The sequence below is a fragment of the Stegostoma tigrinum genome, chromosome 27 (genome assembly GCF_030684315.1).
Source record: "Stegostoma tigrinum isolate sSteTig4 chromosome 27, sSteTig4.hap1, whole genome shotgun sequence".
Lineage (NCBI taxonomy): Eukaryota > Metazoa > Chordata > Chondrichthyes > Orectolobiformes > Stegostomatidae > Stegostoma > Stegostoma tigrinum.
This window is the reverse complement of record NC_081380.1, coordinates 17,757,319-17,771,315: the sequence shown is the minus strand read 5'-3', so window position 1 is coordinate 17,771,315 and position 13,997 is coordinate 17,757,319. Positions and strand designations below refer to the sequence as shown.

The 13,997-nt window shown below is 39.2% G+C and overlaps 1 protein-coding gene across 4 annotated transcripts in view; it reads right to left on the bottom strand.

The window, feature by feature from the left end:
• Positions 1–13,997, bottom strand: part of LOC125464785 (sodium/glucose cotransporter 2-like) — a 49,129-nt gene that overhangs the window by 20,414 nt on the left and 14,718 nt on the right. For all 4 annotated transcript variants that reach the window (XR_007250077.1, XM_048557623.2, XM_048557627.2 and 1 more), the window contains exons 2-6: positions 11,224–11,295; positions 10,573–10,677; positions 9,342–9,401; positions 8,764–8,868; positions 8,374–8,479 (exon numbers count right to left, since the gene is read on the bottom strand). Coding sequence is in view for 3 of the 4 variants with exons in the window: in XM_048557623.2 (XP_048413580.1) it covers positions 8,374–8,479; positions 8,764–8,868; positions 9,342–9,401; positions 10,573–10,677; positions 11,224–11,295 (448 nt within the window). In the remaining variant the exon portion in view is untranslated. The remainder of the gene's footprint in view (positions 1–8,373; positions 8,480–8,763; positions 8,869–9,341; positions 9,402–10,572; positions 10,678–11,223; positions 11,296–13,997) is intronic.

The following is a 13,997-nucleotide window of genomic DNA, read 5'->3' as shown; positions in this document are numbered from 1 at the left end:
CATTTTAATGTTTCATAGCAAAGGCTGCAGAGACAGACTCCCTTGGCTTTAGAAGCAGTAGATTCTTATTTTGTTGGGCCTGTTCTATAACGAATGAATATGGCACCTAGATGTAAGCACTGAGATCAGTCTTCCATGATGTGCAGCATATGATCTCGTTCTTCACTTGGTGCATGACGTCATGTTCTGTAACACCAAGAAAGCTTTCTCCTTGCTACAAAGATCAATGAAGCATGTGATAGCATCATTCTGGTCTGTCATAGTTTCCCTGTATCAATGTCCCCGACAAAATGGTCTCTCCCCCTCACCAGAGGCACAAACTGAATCCCTGGAGACCATACAGCTGAAGCTTGAATAGGCCCCGAAATCCAGTCATCATACGATTGTGGTTGGTCTGTGAGAAGTAGCATCTCAGGGATTTCAACATTACATTATCTATCCTTTTTGGTAATGATCACCACGATCTGAGGAGCTAAACTGGACCAATGTGATAGAGCTGTGGGTCAGTGATAGTACAGTCAACTCTGAGCCAGAAAACTGCAGAATTCAGGCCTTGAACACTAATAACTACGTAGTCTAGCCTAACACATCAGCACAATGCTGAGGAAATGCTGCATTATTGGATGTGTAGTCTTTTGAAAGAGAGGGTAGAATAAGCATCTTCTGCCTTGTCAGGAGGATCTGCTAAAAAAATCTCATAGCACTACACTGAAGAAGGCAGGGAGTTCTTCCCTGTCTCCTGGTGTTATGAACCCATCTGACATTAATGGTCAGACAGCATGGAGAAAAACTACAAAGGTAACTTTGATTTACAGTATTATTGTATTTACATTCTATTTCTTTTAAAAATGGACAACCTGGCTGAAATCAGGCCGAGGCTGATCACAGCTGTATTTTCAGCAGCTTCTGAATCCCATGCATTTTACAGATATATCAGGTAAATCTGACACAAAGGGTTCAGAGATGAGCTGTCAACTTCCAACCAGTTCTGAATAAAGGGGCACATCAAGACACGTTATGCTGTAATGATCACTGGTAATTTTTACCTTGGCACCTGACAATGGCAAGTCTATTGGGAAAGGTGAAGCTATAATTGTTGGTTTAGCTACCTTCTAATTAGGTCATAAGGTCCTAAAATGTCTATCTTTGTCATATAACTAATATTGTAGCTGGGTGAATTGTTTAAAAATACAGTTCTGGGAATCTAACTCATTGTTGTTGACCTCCAAAGCAATCGCAGGACTTCAAGCCAAGATGACTATGTGTCCATATTATTGGTTGGAAAAGAGCGATACTTCACCTGCAAGAAGGAAAACCACTGAGTCCAGCTCACCACAAAACTATCATTAGGCACTGACGTTGGGAAGTTAGGACTCGTGAACTGATTGTTTTTCAATAGCCCTGGATTTACCAAAACTTGTAATTTATAACCTACTTCTTTCCCGATTTTGACTTCCTGAATTTCCAGAGTGCTTATGTGCCTAAATGGAATAGCAAAGCAATTCTTTTCATGTTAAATGTCCGTTAATCAACTTTATCTTTGATTTCATCTGAAAGGATCTTGCTGTGGGAATATTTCAAAAGCCTGAAACTGAAAATCTGAGGTCTACCTCAGTCAGGGATAGGAATAGAGGAGTAAATCAACCAATATCTCTCTGACTCTGGCTTAAGAGTGGTAAAGCAATTATAAATGTAATGACTGAAATTTATGTTTACCTCCATTCCCCCTTTGTCTGTGACAGCATTGAGAGGTCACGCCTAGGACTTGATTTATTAAAGTGAGCCAATCAGATGATTAAAAATACAAAAATTTGACCACAGTACAAAATTTAAAAACAAGCCTGAACTGGATTGAGGAATATCAAATGGAAGCCAATAGGAAAAATTCCGTGGCTACGATTGTTTCAGACAGGACCCAAAGGAAAGCCTTTTTGACCTGAGGTTAGAACAAGGGCAAACTTTGATGTGAAGACACTTTTTGAAGAAAGGAAATCTGACACTGATATCCCTGCGTACTGATCAGTTGAAAGCAGTAGCTGGAGAGTAACAGTTAACATTACCTGACAAAGTCAAAAGAAATGAAATGCTCCAAATGTTGTTTGAGCATCTTATTCTCAGCCCATCTCTGGAACAGTTAGACGGAGGGTTAGAGCTTGGAAACTAAATATTACTTCGTCGTCCAGCTTCAGTTGGGAAAGTTGAGGACGCAGCTGGAGTTTGAGGACAGAAAGAAAGAGAAGGACAGGACTTCGAGCCCTGAAAATTGGAACTGGAATTAAAGGTCAAGTAATAAATTAAGCAGATAGAAACTACTAAGGGAAACCTTATGGCCACCTCTCCTGTAATACTCTCCCTGCTCCAGAAAAGAGCCTTAAATACATAATGTTTGCGACTAAATTTGAAGAGGATGAGGGGGCAATCCTTTTTCACCACCCCTGAAGAGCTAATGGAACTGCTGCGATGACTACAGGAGATGTGGACTGTTATGATTGAGAATCAGTTAACCCAGGAAAGCTCCAGAGGTAAATTCCAGGCTGACCTCTGAAGCATCCCTCAATTATGAGCTATCATCTTTGCTGCATGTAAGTTGATCCCAGAGGCCTATCACCAGCAATTCTTGGAAGCTTGAAAGAAACGCAAGCAGAGCTATTTGGAGTTAGAAAGGTGAAAGCATATCACTTTCAAAGGATGTGGGTGGTTCTGTTCAATTACGGTGCATCTGTGATGAATAATGGGGCTGATATTAATGGAAGAAGGTAAAGATTGCATCTCCCACTTCCCCCTCCGCAGTCTGGGAATGCATTTGGAGGAACAGCAGATACTGTCAGCTAAGGATGCACCTCAAACAGTGAACAGATAAACCATCCCCTAGAGTATTTGAAAGATAAACAGAGTAAGCTAGGTAGGAGAGACCCTCTGAAAGAAAGGAAAACCCAAAGGACGGTGCAAAAAGTCCTCCTACAGTTTGTAAGGAGGCCCAACATGGCAGGGTGCCTCTTGAAACAAAACAGGCCACCCCAGACTGAAATGCTGGAAGCTAAAAGAGAAGCCCGTTGAACTTATAGAAATCCATGAGTTCACTCCGGAGTGATGTGACACAATGGGGGTTGCAGAACCTGTGCTGCAGCATCTCGGCACCCAGTAGAGTTTTCTCTATGTGTGGCCAACTCAGGAAAACTCCCAGAAAGCACAAAGAGTCCTACCCTTATGGGAACGGTGTCCTTATATCCTGTCCCAGAATGTAAGCTTTGCTAAGACACAGTGGGACTACACAATTCCTCACATCAGGGAGGTTTTATATCTTCTACCCACCATCACACCATTCTCTACCCTCCGCCAGCACCTCCACAAAAGGGGAGTGGGTGGATTGCGTGTGTCTCTATCTGTCCATGGAGTGTGTACCTACAGTATGGCTAAATCTTGGATGGAGTGATCATAGGGATTATTTCAGAGCTCCTGGGAATAGGAATAGATTTCCTACTCAGGATGGTCTGCCACAGGGGCTGAGGGGTCTCATACTCATTCTGGATGAGTAGTAGGCCAGGCTGGGCTGAGATTCTCTTTCCAAATTTATAGAGGTACCAGGCTCTTAGTTGGTGAGGAAACTGCCTTACTTCGATTGAACAGATATTCCACGTGAACCAGGGGATCCCAAAAAATATGGGACAGAACTAGGATACAAAAACAGCCCAAACCAGGCAGAGCTTTTTAAAGGAAAGAGCAGAACATCTATCGAGCTGACACCTTTTACCCAAATTTAGCAGGAAACCGAGGAGCTTCTAGATAGGCACATGAATAGTGATGGAAATGCCTCACAGAGTGAAGGGGATGCAGGTAAGTACAGCCTGAACCAATCAGCCACCTGGGGGCAGTACTGTCTCAAAAAACATGAGAAAGGAAGAGGGGCCAATGTAACAGAATGGAAAATGTTAATGCCCCTGAAGTTCCACTGCACTTGTGATTGCGAAAGGGGCAGTTTAAATGCAGATGAATCAGAATCCGACACACACTGAGTATCTACATAAAGATGAATATATCTGAGGATACCAAACAGTAATTGTTTGAAAGAAGAGACTGGAGGATCTCTCAGCTGGAAACTTCAGCTCAAAGACCCAGTTAATACCACTGACCTAAGAACAATGGAATACTTTAATCCACCCATCCCCACTCAGGAAATGGAATGAAATCCATGGGGATCTATCAGGGTCTACCAACTAATGATCCATGATGCTTATGTGGGCAAAGCCGTACTAATAAATCAAAATCCTTATCAGCTTATCACCTTAGTCCTAGGATGGAGTGTTAGAGTAATATAATCAAATCCTTGAAACAAAATTCATGAGAAGATAATTACTTCTCCTCTGCCTAAATGTTTGTTCCTTTTTACCTTTTTCTTTAAGACAAATGAGAGAATGATGTTCCTTTTTACCTTTTTCTTTAAGACAAATGAGAGAATGATTATATTCCTTCTTGATTTAAGTCCCTCTTCTCCTCAAGTATGTTTTTAAAAATTGCGATAAAATTAGTTTCTGTCATCAAGGATGAAGATGTATCATGGCCAGGGGCTATGTGAAGAAAGTCCACAGAAAACTTTATTCTCTTTCATATTATTACATTTAAATTCTGTTCCTTTTAAAATGGACAACATTGCTAACAACATAAAATGACCAAGGCTGATCACATGATTGAATTTTCAGCAGCTCCTGAACCCCTGCATTGTACAGTACTTCCAGCTAAGGCAGATACAAAGGACTCAGAGATGAGCTGTTTGCTGACAAGCAGCTCTGTACAAAGGACAAACATTATGCCCTAATATGATAAAACACTTTTACGGTTACCTGGTCACTTCTAAATGGAAATTCTAATGGGAAAGGTAAAACTATAGTGTTACCTTGTCAAGCTTAGGCCATCTGTATCTGCCTGTCCTTCTCATATGACAGAAATTGGAACTGGTTGAACTACTTAAATGTTCAATTCTGGGAGTCTATTTCAGTTGCTGTTTGACCTCCAGAGGGACAGTAAGACTCCAGGCCATGTTGGCAACTTGCCTTAGACCCTCCATTTCATTGGCTGGCTAGAAAGAAGCCTATACTTCACATGCAAGAACGAAAAACTAGCAGGCACAGCTCACTAAGGAAACTACTACTTGACCCTGACTTCCACGAAGTTCTGCAAGGAAATTGATCTTTCCTTTAAGACCAAACCTTACAATTAGTAACCTATCCTCTATCGTGTCTTCCTTACCTTCCAAAGTGCTTTTGTTCGTAAATAGACTAGCAAAAAAATTTGCCATGTTCTGAATGTTTTGTTAATAAATCCTAACTTTGATTTCAAATTAAAAGATTTTCCTGTTGGTTTACTTAAAAAGTTTTAATTCCAAAAAACAGGGTTTAGGAAACCCCTGTGGTTTACCTCAGTAGTGATAGGAGGTTAACCTTTCAAGTTCAGGTTTGATCCTGATAAATCAACACTACAGTTCCTCCAAGGCCAATAATTTCCAAATTATGGTTCCCAGAAATGCTCATAGTACTCCAAGTGTGGTCCAGCTACAACCTTGCATAGCTAAAGCATGAGTTCTACCCCTTGTATTTCATTACTGTATTGAAGATCAGCATCTAGAATAACAGGGTTGGGAGCTGGATGACAGTGGGGAATGTTTTAATTTAGAGCAGTTTTTCTGAAGTTTAGGTGGAATTTTTGTTGCAGTTCTGGTGATTATCTCAACACCATCATGGTTCTGCTGAAAAGAAATGAAACTGTTTGTCACAAGGTATTAAGGTTTCTTCCCACAGTATAATAGTCAAAAATGTAATATTATTATAAAGGGAAGGTGTACGGTTAATATTAGAGCAAGGATATTGTCAATTGGCATTCCAAAATATTCCAAGCAATCCTGTAAAAATTTAGAGAGCCAAAGGGTGAAAGGTCTCAAGACTAATTGTAATAGAACACGATTGAGGAATTTTAATTGCACAGTCATTTATGCTTTTGTCAGTGTATGTTAAAAATTAAAAGAGGAACATCTTATTTGAAGATATTGCTTAACATGTTAGTTTTATCAACCGAAACAAATTGCTATTTTGGAACAAGTGCAGCAAGGTTGTCCATTTGTTGGACACAGTGATATGAAAATAGTAAATGGCTATGTTCCTCTTATTTTGTTCTTTCAACCATAAGTAACATCAATTCAGCCAAAAACTCACATTAACACTGGGGATGGAGGCAGTAACTTGAAAATGCAATGTTCCTAAAATAATTTGCTGAATTAATGCACTATGGAATAGAGAAAACTAGATCTGATTTTGTTAATAAATCTCTGTGGGCAGTGTGTGGGCCTCAAGAAGGCAATTACAATGTTCTCACCAACGGCCTCAACATGACAAACTTTGTACACATAGAGATAACAAAGTGTGGAGCTGGATGAGCACAGCAGGCCAAGCAGCATCTTAGGAGCACAAAAGCTGGTGTTTCGGGCTTAGACCCTTCATCAGAAAAGGGGGATGGGTCAAGATTATGAAATAAATAGGGAGGGAGGGCGGACTGAAGATGGATAGAGGAGAAGATAGGTGGAGAGGAGAGTATAGGTGGGGAGGTAGGGAGTGGATAGGTCAGTCCAGGGAGGTCGGACAGGTCAAGGGGGCGGGATGAGGTTAGTAGGTAGAAAATGGAGGTGCGCTTGAGGTGGGAGGAGGGGGTAGGTGAGAGAAAGAACAGGTTAGGGAGGCAGGGACAAGCTGGGCTGGCTTTGGGATGCAGTGGGGGGAGGGGACATTTTGAAGCTTGTGAAATCCACATTGATTCCATTGGGCTGCAGGGTTCTCAAGTGGAATATGAGCCGCTGTTCCTGCAACCTTTGGGTGGCATCATTATGGCACTGCAGGAGGCCCAGGATGGACATGTCATCTAAGGAATGGGAGGGGGAGTTAAAATGGTTCGCAACTGGGAGGTGCAGTTATTTATTGCGAACCAAGCATAGGTTCTGCAAAGCGGTCCCCAAGCCTCCACTTGGTTTCCCCAATTGCTTCTAGTAACTTTCTAAATGCTGACTATGTACTCCCAGCCTAGCAAGTAAAGAGTAAATCCAGATTTTTCTGTAGAATCAAATAAAATACCTTTTATATTTTGAACCAACAAGGATTTACAGCGATAAGAGTTATCTAAATAATGGTAATTGATTTAGAGGAAAAAGGAAAATGCTTAGAATGTTATCCAATAGGTTGTTATCCTGTCAAAATCCACATTGGGAGTTTCTAAGAGCCACGGTTCATTTGCAAGGTGGACATTCAAATCACTAAAGACTGATTGTGCCACATAACTTGTTCATCTGTGGGAAGATTGTAATCAAGCCGCATTTGATCCTGTCCCCATCAGTGAAGCACTGCAATAAGAATCACTTGTCCTGAGAATGTTCAATATTTAATATTGCTGGAAGACTTAAGTTTAAAAGGATTGTGGAAAACTGATGTATTTCAAGTTTAATTTATAGTTTATTGGAATAGTATATTTAAAAGTCATAATTGAAAGTTCACTGCGGACTTTGGAGACATTTTATTAAAACAAAGATTCTTATAATTTATGTGACTGGTGATAACTACCTGTTTTGCTGTTGACCCTTGCATGGGCTTGGGGAGGTTTTATCTGGATCTGTTGGGAAAGAATATGGTGCCAGCTGATTTCTTCATTTTCTGAAACTATAACTCTTTGTTCTTTTGAAATAGTGATTGAAGATCTCAAGAATGTATTTCCTGAGCAAGCTATGTCTGCAAGGCTGATGAGACAACCATTCATGATTAATGATTTTGCCCATATGTACCAGTAAAGTAAATTGCAGCATTGGCCAAAGTGTGTGTTTTCAGAAAGGCAATCTCTACGGAGAAATCCATTTTTCATTTTCTCTTTTCTCGAATTGAATGCGTTTGCTTGTGTGTTTGGGGACTAATTAGAGGAATAAGCATTTAAATTTCTATATTATTTCCTATGTATTTTATCCAATTATTGCATCTTTATTGATTAACTTCTTTGATAATCAACTCCTAACTGTTTGATTAAAACCCTAGTTGATGGACCTTGTTGTTTGAAACCAGATATATTAAAGGTATTTAATTAGTCAACTTGATAGATGAAAAAATGTTTGATTTTATGTGTGACTCATGGAGCCATGGGACTGGAGTGCTGATGCTCTCCTCCAACCCCAGCTATACTACACTGAATATTGTTAAATACAGGAACCATTTTTTTCTTCTTCCAACATTTAAGTTTTTTTCCTGTCTCCGTCTGGCCAATTTTTGCAATTATCATGTTCTCAATTTCTTAAGTGCCAATTGAAGAATTGTTCACTTAAGCAGGATATTCACCTGCCTGACCTGAGCCTACCTGTCACAGTGTAGATGCAGGTAATAATTAGCAGTGCAATTACTGCAACATAGATGTTCCACCCTAGAGCTTGTTGGATGAAGATTGCTCCAGAGAACATGTCCACCTGTCATAAAATCAGATGAAAATCAATGAATAATGTGAATTGGACTGAAATGAAAGAGGGAGTTGTATTATCAGGCCTGGATAAATCAAAAGACTGAATAGCCATTAAGGTATCTTAAATTCAGAATAATGCATCTGGCCAACAGATAAAGAGAAAACCTGAATTTCAGGAATTCATAAGAAGAAATTTCTCCATAAGGACATCTTTGAAAGAGTTGATCTCCTCTTCAGTGAGTTTTTGTAGAGACTGTCAAGCAAAAGTGATGAAAATGCGAAAATACTCACTGAGATCTTGGTAAATATGTACAGAAAGAGAGAGATGAGAGAGAGGTAGAACCTGATTCGATTTCCTCCAAACCTCTTCATCAGGTACTGAGGCATAGTGATGACCTGAAAAAGAACACAGAATGTTAAGCAATGGGAAAGCATGACCGTCTGCAATTTTCCTCCCTCTTCAGATAGACACTGAATCAACTTAGCTCTGAAACAGGCAAGGCAAATAATAGATTATGAAAGACAAACAGATAAAAAAATGTTTCCTGGAGACATTAGTTGGGACCAGATGTTGAATTATGCTTGACATTCTAGTAGCAATTTTAATTTTGGCGATAGTGTATAGTAGGTCATATCGATTGAAGACTATGGTAATGACATTCAGGAGAGGCACATGATAATAGATAAAATGATAGCTCCAATTTTATATTAACATCCAAAGTTAAATGAACGCTACAAGTGGCATCCAACATTAAACCCTCCTCCAAGTTATCAGGTGATACAGTGTATTAGGTAAATTCATTCATCATCTGGACAAAGTATGATACAAATACCGAAATAGTGCCATGTGAATAGAATCTCATACTCACCCCAGCTGTCAAATAGACTGGGACAAACAGCCAACCCAGGAGTAACACAACAAACAGGGCCTGTGGGAAGCAAACCCAAAATTAAATAGGGCAAATAATTTCTTTATTTGTTACTGGCAGAGCCAGGTCGGGTAGGAATCTGAAGCAGAATAAAACTAGAAAACGGCATGAGAGGTGATGACGTATATAAGAAACTGATACACAGTTGATGCCATTCCAGGAAAAGAATGTGTTTGAGAACAAATCAAAACAATGAGTCTTGACTTCAATAGCATAAGATATGATAAGTTTTGAATCTAACGTCCAGAGGAAAATTGGTATCGATAAAACACTGAGATGGAGTCTAGTAGCTGCCTGTAAGGGAAGTATCCTCTACAAAATGACAACTTCAATTAAATGTTATTAACATAATGTATTTGCACATGGAATGTATGTATCTGATCCCTAGGGTCCAGGAACACTAAGGAACCATAATACCAAGATTTCCGGAAGATGAAGGACATGTAATATAATTGATCCTTAGGTATTACAGATGATGTAGAAATGCCAATGAACTTAGTCAGTGAGGATCATTAGTAGTAATATTGCAGAATCCTGAAGATTGGGGATATTAATGTGTTTGATTGCTGGTAATGTGAAGAAAGTAACATTCATATTAGCAAGTAATGTGGGAACCTGGGGACAGTGATGATTTGCAGTAATATTATCCAAAGATCAATTTTGGGTCCTTCACTCTCTTCAATTTTAATAACTGATCTAGACCCTGGTGCTGATAGCAGCGTAATAAAGTTTGCAGATGATATAAAATCTGACAACATAACAATAGTGATTATGATGGTTTTATGGTTTAGGTTGGCATAGACCAAATGCTAAAATGTGCAGAAACATAAGCAGTTAGTGTTTAACATGAAGAAGTGTGAAGTAATTGCACTTTGAGAAGACAAATATGGAAAGACAGTATTTGATAAATGTTAATGAACAGCTTCTCTATATGATCTCTATATATACAAATTCTTAAAGGTGAGACAGCAAGTTATGAGACAGCAAGTTAATAAAAAAAAGCACTTTAGATTATAAATATAATATTGTGCCCTCCAGCAGAAGGAAAAGAATCTTTGTATGTCGAACTGTAGTGATGATATAGTCCATCTTGGGGAAATATTTAGAATCTCAAAGACACAGTGATCATGATTCATAAAATGCAACAAAGTGATTATTTCACTGCACTTACATTCCACTCAAAGCCACCTACAGCCAGGCCCTTTGCTGCCCCTGTACCTGCCAACCCAACAAAGTGTCCACTTCCAATGTTACTTGCAAACAGTGAGGCTCCAACCTGGAGGAGGAATGGAGAAAGAGAAAGACTCTAAGTTTCTTTAAGAACAAAACCACCTCATGCTGCACGATTGAAGTCTTAGTTAGCAAGAAGAGTTTAAGGATTCCAAAGGGTATCAAAAAAAGTTAGTGTTGTAAACTTTAAGTTCAGAAAGTCTGATACAGTCAACTCCCATGTAAATGAGGCAAAGTTGAATGTCGTAGATATCTCAAACTGGTTGAGTTGATTTGGGGGATGCACACCTAATGGGGTAATTTCTCTATCTCCTAATAGCCTTGGAAGTTACTGCTGTTTCCACTCTTATAGACATGAAGTTTAATTCTCACTTGATTTACAGATGGATTAATCAATTACACGTATTTTCATTTCCATAGCTGCAGCCTACCAGCCAATCTAATTGTTTCTAATTTCCAAAGTCCAACATTGGTCCAGTTGTAGACTGAAATTGATTTTAATTTTCTTAAGATTTCAGGTTAACGGTAATTTACCTTTCTATATTTTAAGCAGACGTTGTCAAACAAAATTAATAAAATAAACAAAACTCACAGTGTACCATTGCATGTTCCTCCCGGCTAAGAAATATCCACCAACGGTCGCACGATTGGTCCTACACATGGACTGAAAGAAACCCAAAATACACAGATAACAGATCAGATTCATTTCAAGTCATTATTCATGCATGACCTTCCTTCCCTGGTTTGGACAGGAAAGTCAGAAATTAACAAGAGGCAGTTGTGACATTAACCACTAACCACGTTCAGAGACCATGCTGAGCAATGATAGGAAAGGAATGGGGAAACTGGTAAACATTGTAACACATTGATCTTTATTTCACTCCATTCTATTCTAGTTCACATGTACTGTCACCAAACTTATTCACCAAGAATAAAGCCAGAAGAGGGCAGGGTGCCATTGACTCAAGGATCAATTATACCTTTACTTTAAGAACAGCAACTAAGCAATAGGAGCTATGTTGTAGTAACATCAGATCCCACAGATCTGGAGCGTAAGCTTGTAAGGCTGTAGCAGCATGTTCTCTCTTCAGAAGTTTCTGAAGGTGAGCCCTAGATGCTGTGAAATCAAATCATTCCAAGGAGTCTGAAGGCCAAGCAGCATCAGAGGAGCAGGAAAGTTAGATGTTTCGGTTCACGTCAAACTTTCCTGCTCCTCTGATGCTTCTTAGCCTGCTGTGTTCATCCAGCTTCACACCGTGTTATCTCAGATTTTCCAGCATCAGCAGTTCCTACTATCTCTATTCCAAAGTGTCTCTTGGTTTGGGCCTGTTAAACCTCGAATCTGTAGGGAACAAAATTTGCTGGTTGGATCCACTAAATAAGACAGCAATAACTTGTCGAATGCTTTGCTGACAGCTAATCCAGATCATCATATTCCAGTGAGCTTGATGTGTGTAGTAGGGAAAGTCTTTAACCCCTTTAACTGTGTGATGAAATTGTCATTGAAATAAACAGATTACATGTCCAGTGCAGATTTCAAGACAGATAATTGTCCCTTTATATATGTGAGACGCAATAAGTATCTGAAACTTAGAAAGACTGTTAATGTGATGTCACATGAGATATTCCAATATCAAATTAGGAGCTGAATAGAAACGAGATTAAAGTAGCTAGAAGGGAGATAACAGAGTGGGAGTTAATGGCAGTTTATCAGTCCGGTTCAGAGATTGGTGTGCCCCTACCAGTTTCCTGTTCTGGAGCCATTTCTGTTCACGAAGTATGTCAATCATTTATATATGCACTCAGCAGGTGTTGAAATTTGCAGACGATACCAAAATAGGAAGTACAATTAATATTTCAGAAGAGAAAAAGAAGCTGTAAGGGGATATTGATAAGATGTGGAGGGGGAATGAACAGGTCTGGAGTGTGATAGATATGATTTATTTGCAGTAGATGAAGCATAAATACACAGCTATAAAAACTATTCGACTAGAATTGTTTTGTTTTTTCAAGAGATATGGGTGTCACTGTTAAGGTCAGTATTTGTTGTCTTCCGTCATTGCCCATGAGCTGTGGACTCTTGGAGGGCAGCTGAGAGCCAGCCACATTGCTGTGTAGAGTCATATGAAGACTTGACCATGAAGACAGCAGACTTCCTTTCCTAAAGGACATTATGGATTATTACAATCAATGATCAGTTGATCAATGACCCATATTTATTGCCATTGTTGCCATTCTCAATTTATTAAATGAATTTAAATCCCAGCCAAAATGGGATTTGAACCCATATCCCTGGAGCATTGGCTTGTCCAATGATATTAGCACCATGCTGTGCTACTTAGGAGTACAGGCTCAGAGCATATTAAAGGCAGCACCCAAGAAGCACTATAGATCTTTTCACAAGAATTATACAAGCCAGGAGATAACGATGATCCTATATAAAACACTAATAAGACTTCAGATAGAATACGGTGAACATTATATGCCTCCATACTACAGGTAGAATATTAAAGTCTTCAAGGGTACAATATAGATTCACAGTGTTTGGTGCAAAGAAATACATTGGAGACGAAATGTTTGAGTCTCAGTTTTAATGTAATACAAGAAAGATTAATGCACAACTTTTAACCCTTTTGTTCGATATATCAAGGCATCTGAAAAATGGCAATGAGGGCATGATCTCCACATTAAATGTTGGCAACCTTCAGTTAAATTAAGGCCAACATAGTGATGAAAAGCCAATTCCAGGTCAAGGCCAATATCACAGTCACCTCATCTGTTTGAGGATAAATACCCAACCGAGGCCAGTTGAGGACCAACCTCCAAGTTTGGGCCATTTAGGTTGAGAGTTTTTTTTCAATTCAAATTCTCTACTGGTGTTAATTAAAATGCCTAAAATTTTGAAATTCTGTGCATGTGTTCCCACATATTTTTGTACTCTCCACTCCTAATGACAGCCTCTTGGTAATGTCAAGGCATTCTGCAGGAAGGTAGCAAAAAAAATCGAAACATTTCCATTTATTTCCTCCATAATAGACCATGCAGATGACGCCACAGCAGGTTTCCTTTCAAAATGAAAATCTGTTCCAGGCAGTAAAGATGTGGAGGTGTCAATGTTGGACTAGGGTGGATAAGGTCAGAAATCATACAGTACAAGGTTGTCGTCCGACAGATTTATTTGAAATTACAAGCTTTTGGAGTCTTCCTCTTTCTTCAGGTCTTAGTGAGAGAAGTTCAAAAAGCACACAATTTATAGACAGTCAATGTGGTGTTTTATAAATTTCTACTTTAGAAATAAAATGTGTCTGACTCCAAACCCAAAACACAAACAGATTCTAATCAAGGCTGTACACACCTAACATGCAT